The sequence below is a fragment of the Mustela lutreola genome, chromosome 17, assembly GCF_030435805.1.
Source record: "Mustela lutreola isolate mMusLut2 chromosome 17, mMusLut2.pri, whole genome shotgun sequence".
NCBI classification, from domain to species: domain Eukaryota; kingdom Metazoa; phylum Chordata; class Mammalia; order Carnivora; family Mustelidae; genus Mustela; species Mustela lutreola.
In genome coordinates this window covers 5,674,131-5,699,362 of record NC_081306.1, presented here as the reverse complement: position 1 = coordinate 5,699,362, position 25,232 = coordinate 5,674,131, and the positions used below count along the sequence as shown (strand labels likewise).

At 46.8% G+C, this 25,232-nt stretch overlaps 1 protein-coding gene and 1 long non-coding RNA gene across 6 annotated transcripts in view; one reads left to right on the top strand and one right to left on the bottom strand.

Annotated features, from left to right (window-relative positions):
- Positions 1-326: 326 nt before the first annotated feature.
- LOC131819985 (uncharacterized) lies at positions 327-22,471 on the bottom strand. Of its 2 annotated transcripts, none has more exons than XR_009349435.1 (3): positions 18,159-18,507; positions 17,381-17,487; positions 327-453 (listed from the first exon to the last, which is right to left on the bottom strand). It is a non-coding gene; the product is annotated as an uncharacterized LOC131819985 (long non-coding RNA). The 2 variants fall into 2 exon arrangements; XR_009349434.1 differs by lacking the exon at positions 327-453 and adding an exon at positions 21,276-22,471 and having other exon boundaries at positions 16,340-17,487; positions 18,458-19,305.
- ERN2 (endoplasmic reticulum to nucleus signaling 2) overlaps positions 18,461-25,232 on the top strand; it is a 15,115-nt gene continuing 8,343 nt past the window's right edge. For 2 of the 4 annotated variants that reach the window (XR_009349433.1, XM_059155432.1), the window contains exons 1-8: positions 18,467-18,599; positions 20,143-20,248; positions 20,590-20,623; positions 20,872-20,944; positions 21,899-21,971; positions 22,134-22,241; positions 22,468-22,569; positions 23,491-23,755. Coding sequence is in view for 3 of the 4 variants with exons in the window: in XM_059155432.1 (XP_059011415.1) it covers positions 18,504-18,599; positions 20,143-20,248; positions 20,590-20,623; positions 20,872-20,944; positions 21,899-21,971; positions 22,134-22,241; positions 22,468-22,569; positions 23,491-23,755 (857 nt within the window). In the remaining variant the exon portion in view is untranslated. Of the gene's footprint in view, positions 18,600-20,120; positions 20,249-20,589; positions 20,624-20,871; positions 20,945-21,898; positions 21,972-22,133; positions 22,242-22,467; positions 22,570-23,490; positions 23,756-25,232 lie in introns of all 4 variants that reach the window. The other 2 variants (XM_059155434.1, XM_059155433.1) reach the window with 2 other exon arrangements.

Genomic DNA, 25,232 nt, shown 5'->3' with positions numbered 1-25,232 from the left:
AGAAGGAATCCACGTCCTTCTGGGAAGGGGACGGGTGGTGGGGAGGGGGGCGCTGGACCCCTTTGTCCCAATCCCCGGAAGGGTCCAGCCTGGGGCCCCTTCCCCAGGCAAGAAGACAGAGAAGAGGCATCGAAGGACCCCTCAAGAAGGGTGGAGTGGGGGAGAATCTTGAGCGGTAAAGGGGAGACTGGGTCCCGTGGAGGGACCCACTGAACAGGGTCCCTGGATTTGGAAAGAAGTGGATTGGAATCCCAGCTACGCGATTTACCCTGGACAAGTCGCTATGCCTGGGCTTCATCTCCTTTGTTCTGTCCACATAGCGTACCGTTGATGTTTCATTGGGTCAGTGTACAAATCAGGAGATTTAAGGAGAAATCCAGTTCCCAGCTTCTGAGAAATCAAGAGTCCAGACGCCACCAGACCCCCTTTCACACCTGGCACACCTGGTTGACCCTGGGGAACAGTTGTCACCGGTAAATAGGGCGCTGCTGCCTGTCCACTGGCCCCAGTCCCCACCCAGCTCAGTTCCTTCCTTAGGTACCCCCGGTGGGGCGGCTGGTAGAAGCTCTAGGTTGAAATGCCTTGGACCTCTGGCCAGCCCTCAAGCACCACGGGAGCCCACAGTCTGAAAAGTGCTTACAAACATCACTGTGCCCAAACTTAATACTAATGGCAACAACAAGAGCTCTCGTTTTGCACTCACCGTGCACCAAGCACTTTGTGAAACACAATGTACAGGATCAAAGCACTTGCTAGACTGCCTACCTCCGCCTTATACATGGTAGAGGCCTCCAAGGGCGTGCTTATGAACTATTAAGAAGCACGTATCCTCAGTGGGAGACATATCTCCCCCAGGGGGCAAAAAATCCTATTATTCTTGTGTACAAAACACAGATACACATGTAGTGCCTAAACAGCATATAGTGTATCTGTGGTATTGAAACTTCCTAATATTAAAATCCCATGATTAGGAAAAATAGTCTGGAAACCCTACTAAGGGAGGGCCATAATGAGGAAAGTGTGGTGAAACTCAGTTGTAAAGGGGCAGGCACCACAGGTGTCCAGTTTTAAATCTATCATTATCCCATCTTCTCCCAATCTAATCACACACTCACACAAATTTCCTAGGGGGAAAAATATATAAGCCCTTTATTACAGGAGTTCAAGTTCATAGCCACCTTGGAGAGAAAAAAGCTAGAAAAACAATGGGTCTCCCGTCGAAGACTCCATGCAGAGACTCGGGTCAGATCAGCCTTGAAAATATTGATCTAAGAAGTGTTTACTTCTCTTTCAGATACCCCAGGGACTGAACCACAGGCTTGATTCCCTTTCAGATGTCCCCCGAGGACTGAAGTGTGCGGGGAAACTACACGGCTCCCTAATGCAGCCCAGCAACCACTCCTGTCCAAGGCTCTGAGTCAGGCTGTGAGTGTAATTTGGGTTAGATTCTGAACCAAGGGAGGCTCAGAGTCCCTGGGATCAAGCAGTAATCACCTCAAGCCAGCTGGGGATGTTGATCTTGGAAAGAGCCACTCCAGCCTTAATCTCTGAGTCAGCACCAAAGTAAAGTAGGCCAGAGATTAATTAACAAATCTCATCCATCCACCATCAACAAGCCTAGAGGAAAACTGTGCTAAAACCCATTCTTGCTATAAGCACACAAGTAAGATTTTTTTTTAATATTTTATTTATTTATTTGATAGAGCAAGCACAAGCTTGGGGTGGGTGTGTGTAGGAGAGGGAGAAGTAGGCTCCCCCCTGAACAGGGAGCCTGGATGCATCCCAGGACCCTGGGGTTATGCCCTGAGCCAAAGGCAGATGCTTCCCTAACTGAGCCACCCAGGAGCCTGCAAGTAGGGTTTAAATCAACTTCAAAATATACACAGCTGCATCTTTTTGGGTCATTTAAAGGAGAGATGCTTTGGGGAGAATTTCATCTACTTTGAGGAGAATCTATCTGGCCTGGTTTCAGGCTGAACATTTGGGTTTTTTGTTTGTTTGTTTGTTTGTTTGTTGCTAGAAAGCCACATAAAAGTTGCTAGCCAATTTTGATGAGGCAATACTGAAGTTCAAATGGAAAAACGCAGATGTAAAAGTTACTGGGGGGCGCCTGACTGGCTCAGTCGGCAGAGCATGCAACTCTTGATCTTGGGGTTGTGAATTCAAGTCCCACTGTGGGTATAGAGATTACTAAAAAAACAAAAAACAAAAAACAAAAAAACAACAATAAAAACTTGGGGCATGTGGGTGGCTCAGTGGGTTAAAGCCTCTGCCTTCAGCTCAGGTCATGATCCCAGGGTCCTGGGATCGAGCCCCACATCAGGCTCTCTTGGCGGTGAGTCTGCTTCCCCCTCCCTCTCTCTCTCTCTCTCTCTGCCTACTTGTGATCTCTGTCTGTCAGATAAATAAGTAAAAAAAGAAAAAAGAAAAAAAATTTTTTAAAAAGAGTAGTCAGGAAAATATAAATCTCTTACAACTCAATAACAAAAAATGAACCCAATTTTTTTTTAAAGATTTTATTTATATATTTGACAGACAGAGATCACAAGTAGGCAGAGACACAGGCAGAGAGGCAGGCAGAGAAGGGGAAGCAGGCCCCCTGCTGAGCAGAGAGCCCGATGTGGGGCTCCATCTCAGGACCCTGAGATCATGACCTGAGCCAAAGGCAGAGGCTTTAACCCACTGAGCCACCCAGACGCCCCAGGAGGTTTAGTTCTGAGGTGATGAAAATGTTTTAAAATTGACTGTGATGTTACGACTCCCATTTAATATTTTAACTACATGTGTATGTCCTCTTAAACCACATTTAAAATTGCTTTAGGGCACCTGGGTGGCTCAGTCATTGGCCGTCCATCTTCCGCTCAGGTCATGATCCCAGGGTCGTGGGATCGAGCCCCACATCAGGCTCCCTGCTCAGCGGGAAGCCTGCTTCCCTCTCCCCCCCCCCCACCGCTTGTGTTCCCTCTCTTGTTGTGTCTCTTTCTGTTAAATAAATAAATAAAATCTTCAAAAAAATAAAATCAAATCGACTGTGATGATGGTTGCACTATGAACATGCTAAACCCATTGCATTGCATGCTGTAAAGGGAAATTGCGTGCTGTGTGAGTTAAATCTTAATAAAGCTGTTTTGTTTTGTTTTTTGTTTTTTATTTTATTTATTTATTTTAGATTTTATTTATTTATTTGTAAGAGTGAGAGCGAGCACAGGCAGACAGAGTGGAAGGCAGAGTCAGAGAGAGAAGCAGGCTCCCTGCGGAGCAAGGAGCCCGATGTGGGACTCGAGCCCAGGACGCTGGGATCATGACCTGAGCCAAAGGCAGCTGCTTAACCAACTGAGCCACCCAGGCGTCCCTTGTTTTGTTTTTTAAAGAATATCCAGGAAAGCTCTGGAAAGTAAAAGTAATGAAGGCAAACTAGCTTGAGCAGATTTTTAAATAGACTATTGAAGTATAATAACCTATGTGGTAATAGTGCAGGGGTCAACAGATAAAAAAAGAAAAACAAAAACGGACAGGAATGTCAGAAATAGACCCAAATACATATGTGAATTTCACGTGTGATATAAGTGGCATTTCAGATCAGCGGGGGAAATGTGGATTACTTAATAAATGTCATTTGGGACATCTATCTTTTGAGGGGGAATTAAAGCTGTACCCTTACCTCCTTACATCAAAATTGACTCCAGATAGAATGAAGGTTTAAATGCAAAATGTAACTGTGCAAAACTCAAAGAAGTCTCGGAATTTTTCATAATCTTGAACTGGAGAACATGTTTTTAAACATGAAACAAAGCCCAGAAACCATACAGAGAAGACTAGCAAATTCACAATGTGAAATTAAAACTTCTACATGGTCAGAAAGACTAAACGGGAAAAACATTAACAGTCTGTATCAAAGATAAAAGATAATGTCCTTTAAAAATTTTTTTTTAATCTAAAAAAATTTTTAAAGGAAATCTTTTTAGATTAAAAAAAATTTTTTTAAATAATAATTGTGTATTCTGAGCCCAAAGAACACAGTCCACACTCTCAGGACTAACCACCAGGGAGAAAGGCAAAAGATAATTTCCTTTAGAATACAAAGATATCTTAAAAAAAAAAAAAAAGACCAAAAAAGGGGGGGGTGCACCTGGGTGGCTCAGTGGGTTAAGCCTCTGCCTTCGGCTCAGGTCATGATCCCAGGTTCCTGGGATCGAGTCCCGCATCGGGCTCTCTGCTCAGCAGGGAGCCTGCTTCCCTCTCTCTCTCTCTCTGCCTGCCTCTCTGCCTACTTGTGATCTCTCTGTCAAATAAATAAATAAAATCTTAAAAAAAAAAAAGGAAAACAATAACAACAACAATACCCCACCTTTTATTTATTAGGAAAAAAAACTGATAAGATGTGAAATAAAAAGGGTAAAGAAGTCTACAAAGATACCTCAACATCACAAAACTTAAAGTACAAATTAAAACAGAAGTTTTGGGGGGGCACCTGGGTGGCTCAGTTGGTTGGGCATCTGTCTTTGGCTCAGGTCATGATCCCAGGACCTTGGTACTGAGCCCAGTGGGGAGCACGGTGGGGGGTCTGCTCAGCAGGGCCCCTGCCGCCCGCCCTGCTTGTGCTCTTTCTCTGTGTTAAATAAATAAAATCTTTTTTTTTTATTTAAAGATTTTTATTTATTTATTTGATAGAGAGAGATCACAAGTAGGCAGAGAAGCAGGCAGAGAGAGAGGAGGAAGCAGGCTCCCCACTGAGCAGAGAGCCCGATGTGGGGCTCGATCCCAGGACCCTGAGATCATGACCTGAGCTGAAGGCAGAGGCTTAAACCACTGAGCCACCCAGGCGCCCCAATAAAATCTTTTTAAAAATAAAATAAAACAGATTTTTTTAAAAAGATTTATTTATTTATTTAAGAGGAAGCGTGGCAGAGGAGTAAGGGAAGGGTAGAAGCCGACCCCCTCGCTGAGCAAGGCATATTGAGTATCTTGAAGCCAATGGACAGCAATGGGAACACGTGGCTTTCACCCACCCATCCCAAGCCATCGTTCTGGTAGACCTTGAGGACAACCTTATCCATCCCAGGAGGGAATCTCAGAAGTAAAGCCAAACTGTTCCCCACGCACACTCTGTTCTTTCTATCCATTCACATGAGGAATGGGCTGCATGAGGGGGGTCCCAGCTGTGGGATTTTCACCTCATATTATGCCACTGATGGTCAGCCAGATCTTGGAAGGTCCTTATAATTCATGGTTTTGGCTCGACCAGTATTCACAGTGTGACGGCTGCACAATCCACTCTCCCACTGATGGGCACCGAGATTTCAGTCCTCGTGAATGATGCTGATACGAATATCCTTGTCCGTGTTCAGGAGTTTTTCTTGGGTAGAAGGCACATTTCTTGGTGAGGAAGAACTGAAATCGCTCTATCACAGAATATGTGAATATTTAACCCGAGGAGATAAAGCCAAACTGGGTTCCATAGACTGTGTTGCCCACAGTGTTGTGTATGATTTTACACTTCTGTCATCAACGTATAAGCATCCTATATATTTGTAACCCAAATGCTCGGGATTTGTTGAGCGACATTAAATAATTAAAGAATTAAAGTATTAGGGTCGGGATCAGAGGAATCTCATGCAAACATAGAGTAGGCAGCTCTCCAGCGACGCAGCTCCCTTCGGGTCAGATCCGTTTCCATCCCTGTTTTCTTCTTTCAGGGTATTCCTTACTCCCTCTGCAGGTCAGTATCCTCTAAAAAGTGCCCAGTGCCCCTCGGCTCCGTAATTTAGAATTGCCCTTGACTTTGGTTTCCGCAACATCAGCTCTGGCTCCAATTCCACAGTATCTCACCGTTCTAATGCTCCCCACACTGTCCTTCCATTAATTCAGACTTTCAAGAAGAATAGACCGCGTTGGCTTAGCTGGGCTTAGCCGGTCCACTCTGAGGTCAAGCAGTCTTGGTCACTTTGAGGCCAATGTGACTCCTTAGGTCCACACTTTTGCAGGGACTCCAAGGGCTATTCTAAAGGAAGAATTCCAGGTGAGACACGCATCCCCAAGGTGTTTTCCACCTACCTTTGCCTCCCCCTCTCTCTGCCTCTTCTCTTCCTTTTCCTCTTTCTATAAATAAAGGAATAAATAAATAAACAAACGTGTATTTCATCCCTAATGCTTTTCATCCATGACTATCTATGTATTAGTATCCTATCAAAACAATGACGCTGAGTGAAAGAAGCCAGACTCTCCTCGCCACCCCAAAAGTAGATCCTGTCTGATGCCATTTATATGGAACTCCACAAACTACAAACTCATCTATGGTGACAGAAAGCAGATGGGTGGTTGCTTGGGGAGGGGGGTAGACAGGAAGTGTGGGGAGAAGCAATTACAAAGGGGCACCAGAAAGCTTTTGTGTATGATGGAAATGTTTACTCTCTTGATTGCCTGATGGTTTTATGGGCGTTTACATATGTCAAAACGTATTAAATCATGCACTTTTAATATGTGCAGCTCACCTTACCTCAACATAGCTTTTTTTTTTTTTTAAACAAAGCATTTTGTGGGACACCTGGGTAGCTCAGTCCGTTAAGTGACTGCCTTTTGCTCAGGATCCTGCATCAGGCTCCTTGCTTAGCGGAGAGCCTGCTTCTCCCTCTTTCTGTTGCTCTCTCTGACAAATAAATAAAATCTTTTTTTTTTTTAAGTGTTTTGTAAAGTTAATGTCACCATTTCCTGTATTTTTTATTTCGCTTTTGTTATATTTTGTAACATATATATCTATAATTTAGAACGGGGATTGTGCATGTAATTCAGCATTAATTTTACATATACTTTTTTTTTTTAGTTTTACGTATATTTGAGGGTGCATGTTCGAAAACCTTCTGGCTGAGTGAGGCGTGTAATCAGGAGCACTTGGGAACGACCGATTGAAGCCCCGCAAGCCCCACTGACCGCTGCACTCTACTGCCCCCTGCTGTAAGTAGGTTTGTAGCCACCTTTACACTCACGCTCAGGGTTCTAACGATGAGGAAGAATGACTTGAGAGATGTACCTAGAAACAAACTCTTCTAAACGACATGCACGCACACGCACACACACGCACACACATATGAATGCGTTCACACATACTGCACACGAGCACACATGCACTCACGTATACATATACCACACACACTCGCATGTGCACACACGCCCATACACATACATGCATGAGCCTGCATTCACACACGCACAGCAGGAAGCACCTCCACATCTTTTCACCACCACACAGCCTCAAGGGAGAGCAGAGGAGCAATTCAAAGCTTGAATGAGAAACAAAATAAAACAAAACAAAACCGAAATGATGAAGCCAAAGCTGGAACTTCAAAACCTTTTCAGTGGGGGGACCTGGTTGCAGAGGGCTCTTGGACTCCTCTCCTGGCTAGCATTCCCCTTCATCCTTTCTCACAGTAGCTCAGAGACTTAAAACCAACACCTTCGTCAGCCAGCGGACACAAAAAGTTAACCCTAAGAACTGTCCTGGCCATAGTCTGAGAACGACTCCCCACTGAGCTCTGAGAGAAGTCCATGCTCAGGGCAGGACCAGGCGGAGGCCTTTCCCTGTTGTTTCCAAGCACCTCCAAGATGGGCGAGCCCACTGCTTCCACCTAGGTTTGGATTTGGGGGCAAATTAAGTTTTCTTTTATGATGAAATTATATTTCAGGAAGAAAACAAAACGAAACTCTATGTATGAGACCTCTTACAGTTTGACTGGAAGAGCAAAGCTCCACAGGTCTGCTTCTCTGCTTGTTTTTAACCTTTTACAGAAATATAATCAGATGTACGACCTGGTAAATTTCCAACAACCAGCTTTCCAAATGTAGTTCTGAAGTGCACATGGGTTGATATTTTTATTTGTATTAACAAGGAAGTGAAAAGTAACACAGCAAAGATGTATTTTTGAACTTCCCAGTAGTTCAATGATGTGAACAATGTCTTTGCTAAACCAGATAAGAGGTTTCCAAGACCAGAAGAATATTTCGCTCATTTCTTTTATAGCATTCCCAGACAAAAAGCTTTTTTTTTTTTTTTTTTTTTTTTTTAAGGTTGGCTCCTTGTCCAGCATGGAGCCCAACGCCAGGCTTGAACTCATGACCCTAAGACAAGACTTGAGTTGAGATCAAGAGTCAGATACTTATCCCACTGAGCCACCGAGGCTCCCCATAAAGCACTTTTGTTTTTCCCCATAAAGCACTTTTAAATTTCATCTACATCATTAACATTTTCTGCACTTTCTTCAGCCCAGGCAGTCAACAAAACAACAAATCAAGCCCAGCTTTGCAGTATCTGATGATTTCTGTGATGTAAATTCTCCTGCTGCCTCTGGTTTCAAGCTGCTAATGAGATGTCCCCCAGCGTGCAGCTGGAATTCGAGGCGCAGTAGCGATCATTCCATACTATTTCCACCACGCAGATAGCATGTATGCTAATCATCTCAAGAGCAGAGAGGACAGTAAATGGATTACGAAGTGATGCGTTTTTGAGTATTTATTACATTTATTTTAAATATAATGTATTTAATTGTAGGTTTATAAAGTTAATTTTTTACGATGGTTGTGCTTCACGGACAGTCACAGAATTCTGGAAAATAGAACAGTGGGCTCTCACGAACCTATTCTGGCACACCGATAAAACATACACAAAGACGTGCCACACAATCAGCACACATCTCAGATTCCCTCAAGCAACCCGAGAGCCTCCTCGCCGTCACTAGCCTCCTCTCCACGGCCCCGTTGGTGGGTAACCAATCCGCTGACTTCCACTGCACCGACCACCGGTGTACCGGCTTGTGCAGGTGACGCAAGAGGAATCATAAACCTGCAGTTTGAAGTCCCACCGCTAGAAGCCCCTGGAGAGGCAGACAGAGGCTCCTCCCAAACCCACTCCTGGGAGCTTACTCAATTCCCTCCGGGGCAAAGAGGCCCTGTGTTACTCACGACCCAAGCTGGGAGGAGATGGAGAAATAACTGAGCACTCAGTCTGAGCATGGGTGAGTCCCCGGGGGAGATCTAGAACCACAGGTTTCCCAGGCGGAGATCTGGGGACCAAGTTTGGGCAGAGGAATCTCAGCTGGGCATTTGACCTCAAACCCCAGTGTGGTCTGCCGGGTGAGCTAGCTGGGCAATGAGCAATGAGGACTACTGCTTCTGCCTGGCTCAGAACAGGCCCGGCTGCCCCAGGGCCTCGTTTATCTAGACAAGGTGAACCCTCTGAAAAACACACCGAGGGAAGAATAGAGGAAGGAAAGCGTAACACAGAGGTTAAGTTCTGGGACTTGGGTGTCGAGCAGAACTAGCTTTGAAATCACCGCCTCTTCACTTCTAGCTTTGTACACTTGGGTGATTTGCTTACTTCTCTGAGACTTAGTTTGTTCATCTGTAAAATGGGAACAATAAAACTCTCCTTGCAAGCTGGTTAAGGGATTAAGTAAGATCATAAATGGGAAGCAAAAGTCATATATGTTTTTAAAGATTTTATTTATTTAATTGACAGAGAGAGAGATCACAAGTAGGCAGAGAGGCAGGAGGGGGGGTGAAGCAGGCTCCCCGCTGAGCAGAGAGCCTGTTTCAGGGCTCCATCCCAGGACCCTGAGATCATGACCTGAGCCGAAGGTAGAGGCTGTAACCCACTGAGCCACCCAGGCGCCCCAGTCATATATATTTTTAATGGTGGTTATTGTTATACCCAGAGGATGAAGAGAGGACTTCTATTTCGTTTGTGAAGGCGTCCTGTGAGCTGAACTCCTCTGGACAGAACTGCCAGAGTATGAAACAAGGAGATTAGCGCTGCTCTGCGTAGTATATAAACAGGTGCTTCGTTTGGGCAAGGACCTAGAAGCATATCAATGCACATACCCCCCACATATGTACGCTGACTTTTTCATAAAGAGAATAGATGATTTTTTTGGAATAGCTTTTCATTTTTTTGCCACTTTTACCTCTTTCTGAATATAATATATTCCTGTCAGCATATCATAGAATCTTTGTCTACAAACCAATACATTGCATTCTATATTTTTATCCATGTTTGTAAAAAATAATTTACACATAGGGTCACCTGGATGGCTCACTCAGTTAAGCATCTGCCTTCAGCTCAGGCTGTGATCTTGGGTCCCGTGATCAAGCCCTGCACGGGGCTCCCTGCTCAAAGGGGAGTCTGCTTGTCCTTCTCTCCCTGGCCCCCCTCTGCTCGTGCTCACTCTCCCATTCTTGCTCTCTCTCTCAAATAAATAAATAAAATAAAACAATAATTTGCACACAGATACATATGCATGGTTTTACAAAAACAGGTGCCTATCATGCTCTTTTCTGCATCTTGCTATTTCTTTCTTTCTTTCTTTTTTGCATCTTGCTATTTTTTTTTAAAGATTTTATTTATTTGTTTGTCAGAGAGAGAGAGAGAGATCACAAGTAGGTAGAGAGGCAGGCTGAGGCAGGGGCAGAGGGAGAAGCAGGCTCCCTGCCGAGCAAGGAGCCCCATATGGAACTCGATCCCCGGACGCTGGGATCATGACCTGAGCCGAAGGCAGCCGCTTAACCAACTGAGCCACCCAGGCGTCCTGCACCTTGTTATTCTTAATAAAACATAAAGATCTTCCTGAATGAACAGATCTATTGTTTTTTTAAAGATTGATTGATTGATTGATTTGACAGACAGAGATCACAAGTAGGCAGAGAGGCCGGCCCGCAGAGAGAGAAGGGGAAGCAGGCTCCCCGCCGAGCAGAGAGCCCGATTCGGGGCTCGATCCCAGGACCCCAGGATCATGACCCGAGCTGAAGGCAGAGGCTTTAACCCACTGAGCCACCCAGGTGCCCCAGATCTACTATTTTTAGTGACCATGTAATACTCTGAGGTGCTGATGCTGTGTTAACTAAGTCAGCTGTTGTTCAGTTGAAGGGTACTTGCTTTGCTTCTCCTTGTTTGCCCAAAGAACAATGCTGTGGTAAGGGCTCTTAGACCTCCACCATTAGAAACCTTTAAAAAATATTTTCAATGCGTGTTTTTTTTAATATAAAATCTTCTATTTTTATGGGAAAGTTTTCCAGGTCAAGGGGGTTATGTGGTTTTTATTCTAAATAAATTATTTCCAGATTGCATTCACAAGAGTCTATAACCATTTCCATCCCCAGTAGCCCCATATAAGAGTATGCTTGTCCCCAGATCCCTTGCAGCAAGAGCCTTAGCCTTATTTTTTCTTTGTTTAGACTTTTTTACTTCTTTTGATTATGGACATTTTCAATCTTGAAAGCAAATAGAATAGTATCATGAGCCTCCAGATACTCACGACTCAGCTTCAGCAATTATCAGCCTTCTGCCATTACTTAGCCTTCATTTTAATTTTTGCAAATTTATGGGCATAAAGTGATATACTTGTTACTTTTTTAAAATCTTGTTTTTACATTTCTCTGCTCATGATTTTGAGCACATTTTCACATGTTTGGAGTGGATCTTATGTAAGTTCTTATTCATAGCCTTTGCATATTTTTTGGTTGTTTTTCTTTTTCTTGCCAGTTTATAGGTGCAATTTGTAGTATAGATGTTAATTCCTGTTTGTCTTGTCTTGCCAGTATTTTTCTTTCTTTTTTTTTTTTAAAGATTTTATTTATTTACTTGAGAGAGAGACAGTGAGAGAGAGCATGAACGAGGAGAAGGTCAGAGAGAGAAGCAGACTCCCCATGGAGCTGGGAGCCCGATGCGGGACTCAATCCCCGGACTCCAGGATCATGACCTGAGCCGAAGGCAGTCGTCCAACCAACTGAGCCACCCAGGCGTCCCTTGCCAGTATTTTTCTAATCTGATGTTTGTTTATGGTATCTTTTGCCCTCTTAAGGTTTTTTGTTTTTTAATTTTTATTTACTTATTTGTTTTTAAGATTTTATTTTTTATTTATTTTATTTATTTGTCAGAGAGAGAGAGCACAAGCAGGGGGAGCGGCATGGCAGAGGGAGAAGCAGGCTCTCTGCTGAGCAAGGAGTCCAACATGGGACTTGATCCCAAGATCTGGGATCATGACCTGAGCAGAAGGCAGACACTTAACTGGTTAAGTCACCCAGGCATCCCTAAAGTGTTTTTTCTTTTTTTTAATATTTCAAATATATCCGGGTTTTCTTTTCTCTTTTCTCTTTTTCAGTTCTGTATTTTCTTTACTGCGTAAGAAACTACCCACCATTACTAACACCAAATGTAAGCTGGTAAAATCACTTTGGAAAATTGCTCAGCAAAATCTACTGGAGCTGGACATACACATATCCCTAGCAGGTCTGTGCCTAAGGAGATAAGGAACAGAAATGCATATATATGATCACCAAGAGACATATGCAGGAATATTCATAACATTCCATAGTAGCCAAAAACCGGTAGGAAAAACATCAAATGCTCATCAAGGTCAATTGCCAGTACAATGAAGTAACTGGTAATTGTGGTAATTCGTATAATGTAATATAATACAAGAAGGAGTGTGAACTACCAGTACATTTGGCCACATGGACAATCTCACAAAAATAATATTGAAAAAGGAGCCAGACATAGAAGAGAACATATGGTATGATACCATTGGTATAAAAAAATCAGCATAACTCATTATGGTGTTACATGTCAGGATAGAAGTTACTCTAGGCGACCTTCCTGGGGCTGCTGGTTGTGTCTTATTTCTTGATCCGTGTATGGGTCAAATAGATGCATTCTCTGTGTGATCACAATTTGTACACTTTTCTGTAAGTTTGATGTATTTTAATAAGAAATTGACAAGATCTACTTGAAAGCCTGTACACGCGTGTTTATAGCAGTTTTATTCATTACTCCCGAAACTAGAAGTAATCAAAATGCCCTTCAGTGTAAGTGGATAAATAAGCCGTGTTGCCTCCAGATAAAAGAATATTATTCAGTGCTAAAAAAAAATAATAAAATAAGCTATCAAGCCATGAAAAGACATGGTGGAAACTTAAATGCATATTACTAGAGAAGACCATCTGGGGTGTTGGTTAAGCCTCTGCCTTCAGCTCAGGTCATGATCCCGGGTCCTGATATTGAGCCCCATATTGGGCTCCTTGCTTAGCAGGAAACCTGCTTCTCCCTCTACCTGCCACTCCCCCTGCCAGTGCTGTATCTCTCTCTGTCAAAATAAATAAATGAAAAAAATTTTAAAGATTTTATTTATTTATTTGGCAGAGAGAGATCACAAGTAGGGATAGAGACAGGCAGGCAGAGAGAGATGGGGAAGCAGGGTCCCCACTGAGCAGAGAGCCTGATGCAGGGCTCAATTCCAGGACCCCAGCATCATGACCTGACCCAAAGGCAGAGGCTTTAACCCACTGAGCCACCCAGGCACCTACTAAATGACATATTTTTAAAAATAAAATAAAGAAGGGAAGCCTGGGAGGCTCAGTCAGTTAATCGGCTGCCTTCAGCTTGGGTCATGATCCCAGCATCCTGGGATAGAGTCCCAAACCAGGCTCCTTGTTCAGCGGGGAACCTGCTTCTCCCTCTGCCTCTGCCTGCCTCTCTCTCTCTCTCTCTCCGCTCTCTGACAAATAAATAAACGCTTTTTAAAAATAAAATAAAATACAGAAGGCCACCTGAACAGGTTGCATACTCTATGATTCCAACTATATGACATTCTGGAAAAGGCAAAACTATGGAGACAGTGAAAAGATCAGTGGTTGCCAAGGATTAAAGAGGAGAGAGTATGGGGCACCTGGTTGGCTCAGTGGGTTAAGCGTCTGATTCTTGGTTTCAGCTCAGTCCTGATATCAAACCCCACATCAGGCTCCATGCTCAGTGCAGAGTCTGCTTGTCTCTCCCTCTGCCCTTCCCCTTGCTCTCTCTCTCATAAATAAATAAATATCTTTAAAAAAAAAAAAAAGTAAGAGGAGGGAGGGAATTATAGGCAGAACACAGAGGATTTTTAGGACAGTGAAAATACTTTGTATTACTTTTTAATGGTGGATACATACCATTATACATTAGTCCAAACTCATAACATGTACAAACCAAGTGTGACACCCCCCCCCAGTGTAGACTGTGGACGTTGGATGGTAGTGACGTCAGTGTGGGTTCATCGACTGTCACAAAGGTACCCCTCTAGTGGGGGACGTTGATAATAGGAGTAGCTTATGAATGTGTGGAGCAGAGGATATATAGGAGAGCTCTGGACTTTCTACTCAGTTTTGCTGTGAATCTAAAACAGCTCTGAAAAATCAAATGTATGTTAAAGAAAGAGAGAAAGATCACAGATGGAAGCTCCCTTTGCAGGTGGCACAGCACCAGGAACAAGAGTTGTTGAAACCCTGGACCACACACCTAAGACTAATGTAACATTGTGTCAACTAGACTTCAGTGTTTAAAAATGCAAATCCAAGGGCGCCTGGGTGGCTCAGTGGGTTAAGCCGCTGCCTTCGGCTCAGGTCATGATCTCAGGGTCCTGGGATCGAGTCCCGCATTGGGCTCTCTGCTCAGCAGGGAGCCTGCTTCCTCCTCTCTCTCTGCCTGCCTCTCTGCCTACTTATAATCTCTCTCTGTCAAATAAATAAATAAATCTTTTTTAAAAAATGCAAATCCAAGAGGAAGAAAGAGAGAGAGAGAGATTTACTTTCTTCCTGATATGTAAATATTAATGCCAAGGCACTTACTAAATTTCCCATTGAGGGGGGCCTGGGTGACTCAGTCGGTTAAGCATCTGCCTTCAGCTCAGGTCATGATCTCAGGGTCCTGGGATCGAGTCCTGTGTAAAGCTCCCTGCTTAGCGGGGAGCTTGCTTCTCCTTCTCCCTCTGCTCTCTCCTTGCTTGTGTACTTTCTCTCTCTCTGTCCAATAAATAAATAAAATCTTAAAAATAAATAAATTTCCCATTGAATTAAAATATCATCTTTGTCATTTATTAAATTCTCCCAAACACTGATATATATTTATGGATTCTCTGTTTGGTCCAACCGATATATTTCTCTATTTGTCAGTTCCCATGAGGAAATGACATTGATTCTGTACTTTTATCAGGTATTCTGATAGCGGGTAACATAAGCACCCTTCCCATTTTTCTTTATTTTCACACTTTTTTCAACTATTCTAAGGCATTTATTCTTGCATATGATCTTTATGTTAGCCAAGTTTTTTTTAAAGATTTTATTTATTTATTTGACAGAGAGAGATCACAAGTAGGCAGAGAGAGAGAGGAGGAAGCAGGCTCCCTGCTGAGCAGAGAGCCCAATGCGGGACTCGATCCCAGGACCCTGAGATCATGACCTGACCGAAGGCAGTGGCTTAACCCACTGACCCACCCAGGCGCCCTGTTAGCCAAGTTTTAAAAACCCTGGGTTAATAGAATTTCATTATACTTGGAACTAATTTGGAGAAAATTGACATTTTAATTATGTTAAATCTTCCCACACAGGGTCGCATCTTTCCATTTGTTCACATTTCTGTTTTATATCCTTCATTAAACTTTATAGTTTTCCTCATAGAGGTCCTGTGCCTTTCTAGTTAAATTCATTCCTAAGCATTTTCTTTTTATTGCTATCATGTTCAGAATATTTCACCCATTACTGATTCTGTTTTCTCCCCTCTTTTGCTAGAATGGAGGAAGCCTATTGGTTTATGTATACTTGTCTAGAAGCGGAGCACATAATAGCACAAATTGATGTTGGAGAAGAAATGTAGCTTTATTTCTATATAACTCAATTTTACTTTTTATTTTAAGCTCCTTTTGTGGCAGGTGGAAGAAATTCAGCCCCATCTGTTTTCTCCCGGCTCTTTTTCAGGGTAGGTTTAAGTTCCATGGAGTTTACATAATGCCAAGAGGCAAGAGGGCACTGAGTCCTTGTCATCATCATTGCCCATCCCAGCTGGTATCTCCTGAGATGCCATGTGGTCTTGCCTCTGCCATTGGGTCTGGTCTCTTTTCCTTATTAGTCTCTGCTGCATTCTTCCTCTTTCTTTCTTTCTTTCTTTCTTTCTTTCTTTCTTTTTTTTTTAAGATTTTTAATGTAATCATTAGAGAGAGAGAGCACAAGCAGGGGGAGGAGCAGAGGGAGAGGGAGAAGCAGGCTCCCCGCTGAGCAAGCAGCCCCACGTGGGGTTCAATCCCATGACCTTGGGATCACAACCTGAGCAGAAGACAGCCACCCAACCCACTGAGCCACCCACCGCCCCTGTTCCTCTCTCTTTACAAAGACTCCCTCCCCCCACCCCCTCTCTCCAGCTCCTCCTCAGGCATTTGGAAAACATTTTCCCACCTCTACATCACACTAGACGGTGGGAACCTCCCCAACACCCCCCGTCTGCCCAGACACAGCATGTGGTGTCTCCAGGGCTCACTACCTCTCCAGATACAAAGCCCCTCTGCTCTTGATCCCACAAAGCTACACGGGAGCCAGTCCTTGGGTGACGAGGCTCTAGCAAGTTCTCACCCCCTACTCCTCTTTATTTTCCTTCTCTCTGAGCCTGGGGAGCGACTTTTCCACTTTTCTGCTCTCATTATTTATTCTCTCAGGTCTAGGTTGGTGCTCTGAAGTGTTCAAAAACAAAAGCTAAAAGAAGCTTTGTTTTCTCTCTGTCCCTCCTCTTTCCTTCTCAGAGGCAGTAAATTCAGAGCAGCCTTGCCTGAAGAGAAGAGCTATCAGGGGGGAGAAGAAGCTCTGGGGGAAGGAAAACATCATTAGTGTTGGAACACAGTAGCCCCCTAAAGCATATAGGCATAGGAAAAAAACAAAACACAGGAGGAACTATGACAGAATGTTAACAAAGGTACTCTGTTTCCAGGAGCTGGAACCATGAATGAACTTTCTTCTTCCTATTTATATTTTCCTGAATGTTACAAAGTCTCTACAATGTGCATTATTCATATCATCACACACACAAATGATTTATTTGGGTTCATTTGTAGGTTGTCTATGCAAATTGAATGGATTTGCATGAGACATGACTATGAATCCAAGCATGAAGAACAAACACCATGTACATTTCAAAGCGGATGTTCAGTATACAAAATACAAAGCATAAAGGAGGGCTCATTCACACCCTCAGGAGCTCAGGCTGGTTTCTAGAGTGACAAGCAATCACTTCTGTTAGGAAATTAGGACCACGTGGCCAATTGGGAGTATTGGAACAGCTAAGCTTGAAGGAGTAACCACGTAAACCAAAGACTTTATGATGTACACGTTTCTAGAAGAGGCTTCTTGCCATGAGGCAGTTGGGTTTTCTAAGGCTGCATTTGATGAAAATGGGATGACAAGGTGCCTCAGATCAGGTAGGTTCTTAAAAACAGAGCCTGAGGCAGGGATTCTGACTCAAGCTGAGGTTGCACCCTGGGAAGAACTCTCTAAGAGAACGGGAGTGAGTGAAGGACAGGGACCTCCACAACCCAAATTGTACCTCAGAGTTGGTTCCAGCTTGAGGGTAAGGGGCCAGTCTTTTGTTTCCCCATGTCAGTCAGTCACAGGTAGGAGGGCACAGGATGCTTCAGTCAGCCAAGGGCAAGTCTGTGGAGAAAGCAGGCACCTGTGAGCTCTCAGCAGCCCATCCTTGGAGCAGCAGAGGGATGGGGGTGCCAGCCTAGCAAGATGGGGTTACTTGGACAAGCCAAGGAAATCGAGAGTTAATCACAGCTTGGGTCTGGGGCATGTGCCACAGCAGGTGACACTGAAGACCCTGGTGATGGTGGCGTATTTGGGGTGGAGGTGGAGGCTGTGGGCCAGCTAGCAAACTCTTCTGTGACTGTGGGGGCATGCCCAGGAGGGCCAGGGATGACAGAGAGGCAGAGGCAGAGACGGGCAAAGCCGAGCTGCATGATCCTCAGATCAGCAGTGATTTTTACACCAAGAAGAAAGAGAAATGAATGAGCCCAAACGTGGCAGCTAATGGGATCCCTGCAGGTCCTCTCTGATCCAAGTTGGGGAGGTCTGCCTGCAGCGAGGACTGGAACCACCACAGCAAGGAGTGCTGGATGCCGCCCTGTCTGGTGTCGAAGGCATAGGAGGCTGTGAGTTCTGCAAAGACAGGTACTCTATCTCTCCTGCCTCCCAGACTGCTTAATAGGTCAATATTTATTGAATGAATGAGTCCATCAGTTCATCCATACTCCACAGTCTCTCAATGAAAGATGTCCTAGCACAGTAACAAAGAGCACAAGCTCTGAGGGCAGACGTCTGACCTTGAATTCCAGTGCCCAGCCTCTGCTTTTCCATCGGTAGTGCTGGGACCGTTGAATTACGGGGAACGGATGCGGAGCGCTTGGTAGAGTACTCCGTGCGCGGGACCATCTGCATGAATGGCCTCGGCGGCTAACCTCCCCCGCACTCTCTCTCTAGCAGAGTGACTGGGGGTGCCCTTGTGGTGTGATGGGAAGGGCAGGTGGGGCGGGGGTGAGGGGGAAGGGCGGGACACCAGCTGAGCGTGCGCCCTGGCTACTGTGTACCAAGTGGCCCAGCCCAGGGTGGAGTCTCCTCCTACCTAGGCAGGGTCCTTGCTGTCCCCTGGAGGCGCTGAGGGACCCGCCATGGTGAGTGCAGCTGGGGGCTGCGGCCCATGGCCCCCGCTCCGCCTCGGGCTCCTGCTCCAGCTCGTGGCGCTGCTCCGGTCTCCAGGGCCACAGGTGAGACATGGGGCGGCTGCAGGACCTCCAAGTTCTGGGCCTCGGACTGGGGGCGGGGGCAGCTGCTCAGCCATCGGGTTGAGGGTGGGGAGTGAGGCCACAGGAGGCGCTTTCCCCTCCTCCAGGTCCAGAGGGCCTCAAATCAGACCCTGGCCAGGAAAAGCCTCCTAGGTTTGAGGGCTTGCCAGGTGCCCCCACAAACACCCAGCTGGAGAGATGTGCCAATGTGGAAAGGCACTGAACAGGTGCCCCCTTCTGCAGTGTGGGGGTGCAGGTGGAGAGAACAGCCTGGACTGGGTGGGGGGCCTCCTAAAAGTCCTGGGATCCCTGGTGGAGACACAGGGTCCACTTAAGTGTCCTCTGTCGAGAAATTCAGGTGGTTCGTGGCCAGTCTCCCTTATCCACACCTGGACCCTGGGTTCAGAACATCGGGGATAAATAACTAGGAGTTGTGGGGATCAGGTCCTGTCCTGCGAGCAGGTAAGAGTCCAGTTGTGCAGAAATGCAGGAAGAAGGCAAAGGCACCCAGAATAAACTCGACGTGTTCAGTCTGCAGTCCCCAGAATGGCAGACGGCATCGTGGTGGGTTCGCTGTTCACGCCGGACCCCTGCCCCGCATCCCGCTCTGGGTCCACCCGTGACTGCCGAGTAGGAATGCGAGACCAGGATGGCCAGAGCAGGTGTTTCCAGAAAAAAATGAGAAAAACTAGAAAAGAGAAAAATTAGAAATCTTGATTTTAAAAAATGGAAATAGTTCCAATTGTAAAAATGGTTAGCTAATCAAAAACAAATGTGTAGGCATGAGGATGGTCAACCCACCTCAGCTGTGGGCAAGCTGTCTGCAGCTTCTTCTCAGACCAGAAAACAGGCTGCGAAAAAAGAGGGGCTAAGAGGCAGTTTTCCAACTCACCACCAAAACCACTGGCGTAGCTCCAAACCTGAGGGTCCCGGAGCAGGATGTGGCTTTTGCAGGGGTGTGGCTGGGCCACCCGGATGTTAGGGTTCCTGCTGGGCACTCAGCCTCACCCTGTTTGCTCAAGGAGGGGCTAGAGCAGGTGAGTTAGCCCAGCAGGGGCCCGATGCAAGGGCAGCTCCAGCCCTCCCTCCCTTGGCTGCCCCCAAGCCTTGGTCCAGAGGACCCCTAGGGCCTGGCACCAAAAGCAGCTAGATTGGTCTGGGGAGGCAGAAAGGGGTCATCCCAAGAGAGCCAGACAGTGTGGCAAATGAGTAGGGGACCAGGCCCTGTAATCAGAGACTTGGTGGTTCAAGTACCCATTCTGTGTGGTCTTAGGCTCATTACCTACCCTGTATAAGTCTTAGTCTCTTACACAGTGCTGGGGACAAGAGCACTGGTCTTATTGGGAGGCTGTGAAGTCCTCTCATAAAGGCCCTCAGTCTTCTCTAGAAAACCAGAAAGCATTGAGTGGTGGGGAAGGGGAGGGACTTTAGAGAGCCCCCCAGCTCCCATCAAGGGGGGAGCCAGTCATGCTTCCTTCTTTGTCTGTCCCCTTCTGCGAGAAGGTGACTTTGTTTCCCACTTCAGGTCCAGACCCTCAGGCCAGAGAGCCTCCTGCTAGTGTCCACCCTGGACGGAAGCCTCCACGCACTGAGCAAGCAGACGGGGGACTTGAAGTGGACACTGAAGGATGGTGAGCAGGGGGCAATCCCCTTCCTTCCTTGGACCTGTGACGTAGAAGATAAGTTTCTGGGATCTAGAATCCAATAAGCCGGTGTCTGCAGGCAACTGGACCACTTCCCAGCTGTGTGGCCTTGGGAAAGACACTTCCCCTCTCTGAGCCTCCATGTCCTCACCCATAAAACAGGGCCAAGGGTGATGACCCTACAGAGCTCTTTGGGAGGATTAAATTACATGCAGACGGATGTTTGGCTCGGTGTCTGGCTCACACTTAAGCACACAATGAACAGGAGCTAGGCTTATCAGCGGGGAGTTGGAAGAGGTTACTCATGTTTCATGTCCCTGTGCCTGCAGATCCCGTCATCCAGGGGCCAATGTATGTCACCGAGTAAGTGAACCCGCGGTCTTTGAAGGAGAGGGGGTCTGGGAGATGCGGAAGCCACGGTTGTGTGGAGGGAGTTGGGTGGAGTGGGCATGGGGGTTATGTTGGAAGGAAGGGAAGAGTTTGGCTGTGGAGCTCTGTGGTGCCTCCCACAGGGTGGGCTCCTACTAGCTGGGAAGGTGGAAGGAACTGGGGTATCCATGAACCCAGGGGATGTGTGTCTAACTCTCCCCCTGTTCTCCTCTGCCCCACAGGACAGCCTTTCTCTCAGACCCAGCTGATGGCAGCCTGTACGTCTTGGGGACCCAGAAACAACAGGGATTAATGGTGTGTTTCCTACGGTGTTTGGGGTAGAGAGAGAGCCTGGGCTTCTGTTAGCTGGAGCACTGAGGGGGCTGCATGGTTGGTGTCTGAGGGTCCTGCAGGGGGCTCTCTGCAGAGGGCCTCCTGCAGAGGGCATTATGGGAAGGCTGTCCAGAGGCACCTGTTGAAAGGGGGTGGTGGGAGCAGCAGACTGTCAGGCCCCTGAGGGCATTACAGGGCTTCTTCAGAACGCTGGGGGCTTCAAGGGGGAAACTTCCATCAGTTAGCTTTTACCAAATAAATAGTCACCCTGAAACTCAATGGCTTAAAAATACCAGCCGTTGATTTAACTCACCATTTTGTGGGATCAGTTTTGGCTGGACTCCGCTGGGTGGTCTTGACTGAGCTTGCTCCGGCGTCTGTGGTCAGCTGGATGGCTGTCTTTCTGAAAGTTGGTTGGCGGTCGGCAGGCTTCTGAGAGGGACAGCTGGGCCAGGCATCGCTCATCTCATCAGGAGAGCTTGGGCTGTCCACGTGGTAGCAACAAGGGAACCAGAGAAAGGGCAAGGCCAGTGCACAAACCCGTGTCCAACTTTGCTTGTATCACCTTCGCTAACGTCTTGCCAGCCAAAGCAAGTCCTGTGGCCAAGTGCAGAGTCAAGCGGTGAAGAGATAGATTCCACTTGGTTATGGACATGGCTGACAGGTCACCTTACAAAGGGACATGCACACAGGGGAGAGAAGGCATTCGTCTTCCACAGCAGGACTCTGATGGGGGCTATCGAATAGCACTCTGGATTTGTCCCAGGGAATGGGGTGGAATGTTTGTTAGAACTTTATCCCATTGGAAGCGTGCTGTGTGACAACAGCCAAGTTACTGACACTCTCTGGGAAATGAAAATGATACTGATTGCCTCTAGTGAACAGGTTGTACGTGTTTTTCTGCTCTTTCTCTTTCCTGGAAATGTTCCTTCTCAGAGGCTGCCCTTCACCATCCCTGAGCTGGTTCACGCCTCCCCGTGTCGCAGCTCTGATGGCGTCTTCTACACGGGTAAGCATCTCTCCAGCCCGAGGGAGCATCTCTCCAGCCCGAGGGTCCAGGTCCAGGAGAGGACCTCGTTATGGGGAGTGGGGGACAGCTGGGTATAGGACAGCAGGTAGCACACCCTGTCCCAGGCCATCTTGAGGGCTGGGCCACTTTCCACCTCCATAGGCCGGAAGCAGGATGCCTGGTTTGTGGTGGACCCTGAGTCAGGAAAGACACAGATGACACTGACCACAGAGGGTCCCTCTACCCCACGCCTCTACATTGGCCGAACACGTGAGTCATGTCCCAGTGGTGCCTGGCATTTGCTTTCCAAGTTGAATCCTGCCCAGTCAGTCTGCAAACATTGCCCTGAGCTGAGGGGACAGTGGTGACCCAGACAGATTGTGATCCTTGCAGACTCTGGCCTCCAGGACGGGTGCACAATGACATTCCCTGGGGTGGGTGTGGGAGGGATATTGCACAGGCATTCGGTGGTCACCCTGCTTCTGGGCATTCGCAGAGTACACAGTCACCATGCACGACCACCGGACCCCGGCCCTGCGCTGGAACACGACCTACCGACGCTACTCGGCGCCCCCTATGGACAGCTTGCCTGGAAAATGTGAGTGCTGCCTTTCCCTGGCTCCAGCTTTTGAGCAAGTTCTCCCATTCAGGGAACACTTACCAAGCCTCACCACATTCTGAATGACACGCCCTTCGTGGACGACCCTAAGTGACCCCCCTCAACAGCCAGACCCTCCTTTACCCCGAGCCGGCTGTCTTTAACATCCTCACTCCATACTCCAAAGGAGCTAAGCCAGGTAACCCTGTGTGGCCCCTGTTGTCCTGAGTGACCCCAAGCAACCCACAAACACTCTGATGGGTCCTCACTGACCCTCAAAGTTGAACAACTCCCAAGAGATGACCCTAAGTGAACTCCCCCAAGATTAACCTCCCCCGGGTAATTCTGACCACCCCCTTGATATCATTACCATCCCATCCAATGGCCTGGGTGACCTTACAGGGGTCCCCAAGCCACCCTTTACCCCGACTTCATTTTGCACGGAACCCACACAAGTAACCATAACATACCCCAACTGACACCCCCAGGGCCCCTGACTCTTCCCCTTCTCACCCAACATGACTCCCAAGTGACCCACATGCCTCCAGACCACCTGATCATCTCCTGGGTGACCTCAATCAGACCATGGCTGACTACTCCACATTCTAAGTGACCTCTCTCAAGTGACCTGGACTGAGTCACACACCTAAGTCAGTTCTGGAGGACCCTGTCTGACCCCCATATCTTACATAGCTCCCCGGTTGACCCTGACTGATCCCCTGATGGATCAAGGTGACCCGATACACTCTGACTGAGCTTCCCATGTCCTTCTAACCCTCCAGGGGAACTCACCTGACCCCCACACATGTGGGTGCCCTCCTGATGGCCTACCCTCCGAGGAATTCCCCCCACCCCCCAAGATGCTCTGAGATGCCTCAGGTCAGAGCTCTTGCCCACACCTCCCTGGGGTCTTTCTTGCAGACATGAGCCACCTGGCATCCTGCGGGATGGGCCTCCTGCTCACTGTGGACCCAGGAAGCGGGGTGGTGCTGTGGACACAGGACTTGGGCATGCCAGTGATGGGAATCTACACCTGGCACCAGGACAGCCTGCGCCAGCTGCCCCACCTCACGTTGGCTCGGGACACCCTGCATTTCCTCGCCCTCCGCTGGGGCCACATCCGACTGCCTGCCTCAGGCCCTCGGGACACAGCTACTGACTTTTCCACCTCAGACACTCCACTCCTGTAGGTGCCCATCCCTGGGGACTGGGGAGGAGCCCCCTGGGCGGATTGGATGTTTAAGCATGACACACCTATACAGCTGAACCAGGAGCCAAAATATTTCAAACTGGTTATTTACAAAACTGATTGGCAAATAATCAGTGCCCAGTACCCTCCACAGTGTCCCCAGGACATTTGGGATCGCCTTCTATTTGCCAACTCTAGGGCAAAATTGGCCTACAGGGGGCCTCTGGGTCTCCACTCCAGTGAATGGATGGTGCTTGTTCTGTGTGGCAGGTGCTGTGCCTTAGTGACTGTTAAAGGCACTTTTCCCTTTCCCTACAGTACTGAATGCTTTAGAGTCCCCATCTTAGGGGACAAAGAGACAGGCTGGGAAAATAACGGATCATCCATTCATTCAGTACACAAATATTAATTGAGCACTTACTGTGTATTAGTTACCTGTCAGGCTCTGGAAGTACAATAATACAGCCTGTGTTCTTACCTACAGAGATCTTACAGTCTATTGTGGAAGATGGGTGTGTAAGAGGATAATCGTAATAGGTATGATAGAGAATGATAAAAGAGAAGTATAGATTTGCCATGGGAATGTATAGGAAGGTTACCTAAATTGAGACTGGGGGCAGGAGGCAGTCCTGGAAGGCTTCCTGGAAGAAAGGACATCTAAATTGAAACCTGAAGGATGAGTAGAAAGCGAGAGAGAGAGCGAGAGAGAGTGAAACCGAGCATGCACATGGCAGCCAGGGAACAGAAATTAAATAAGTCTGGAACATAGACCTGAGCATGGAATAAGGTCAGAGGGTGTTAAGCAGGGATCTTGTAGGATCATTGAAATGTTTGGACATTTTCTCCTAAGGCTAAGGAAAAGACATTGGATGGTTTTAAGCAAAAAAGTGATTAGATCATCTTTTCATTTTAGAAAGACAACTCTGGTTGCAGTGTGGAGAACATCATCGAGTGGTAGAGCAAGGAAGTGTCCATGCATAGAATACTGCATTAGTTCAGACATGAGATGAAGGCCCTTTGGAATAAGGTGGAAATGCTAGAAATGGAAATGAGTGGAAAGTAAGAGATATGAAAGGGGAAAAACAGTAAGAATTTGGTGATCAGGGAATTTGGCGGTTGTGGGCAAGGAATCAAGGTCTGTGAGCAAGTGCTCAGGTTTCTAGAAGCACATAAGTGCTGTCCTTTTCAGAAGTAGGGAGCTCTAGAGGAGGAAGGGGATGTAAGGAATGAAGTGCCAAGATACTTAGAAAACTGAGCTCTTGATAAAGGTCTGGGCTAGACACAGATTTAGAAATCGTGACTCTAGAGTTTGTATCTGTTAGCTTCTGCCACATAACAAAGTACTCCCAAAACCTAGAGCTTAAAAACAATGAACATTAGTTATTTTTCAAGATGCTGTGAGTCAGCTGGGTGGTTTTCTGATGTGGGAAATCTGGTGGCTTGGCTGAGTCTGGATAGTTTAAGATGACCTCTT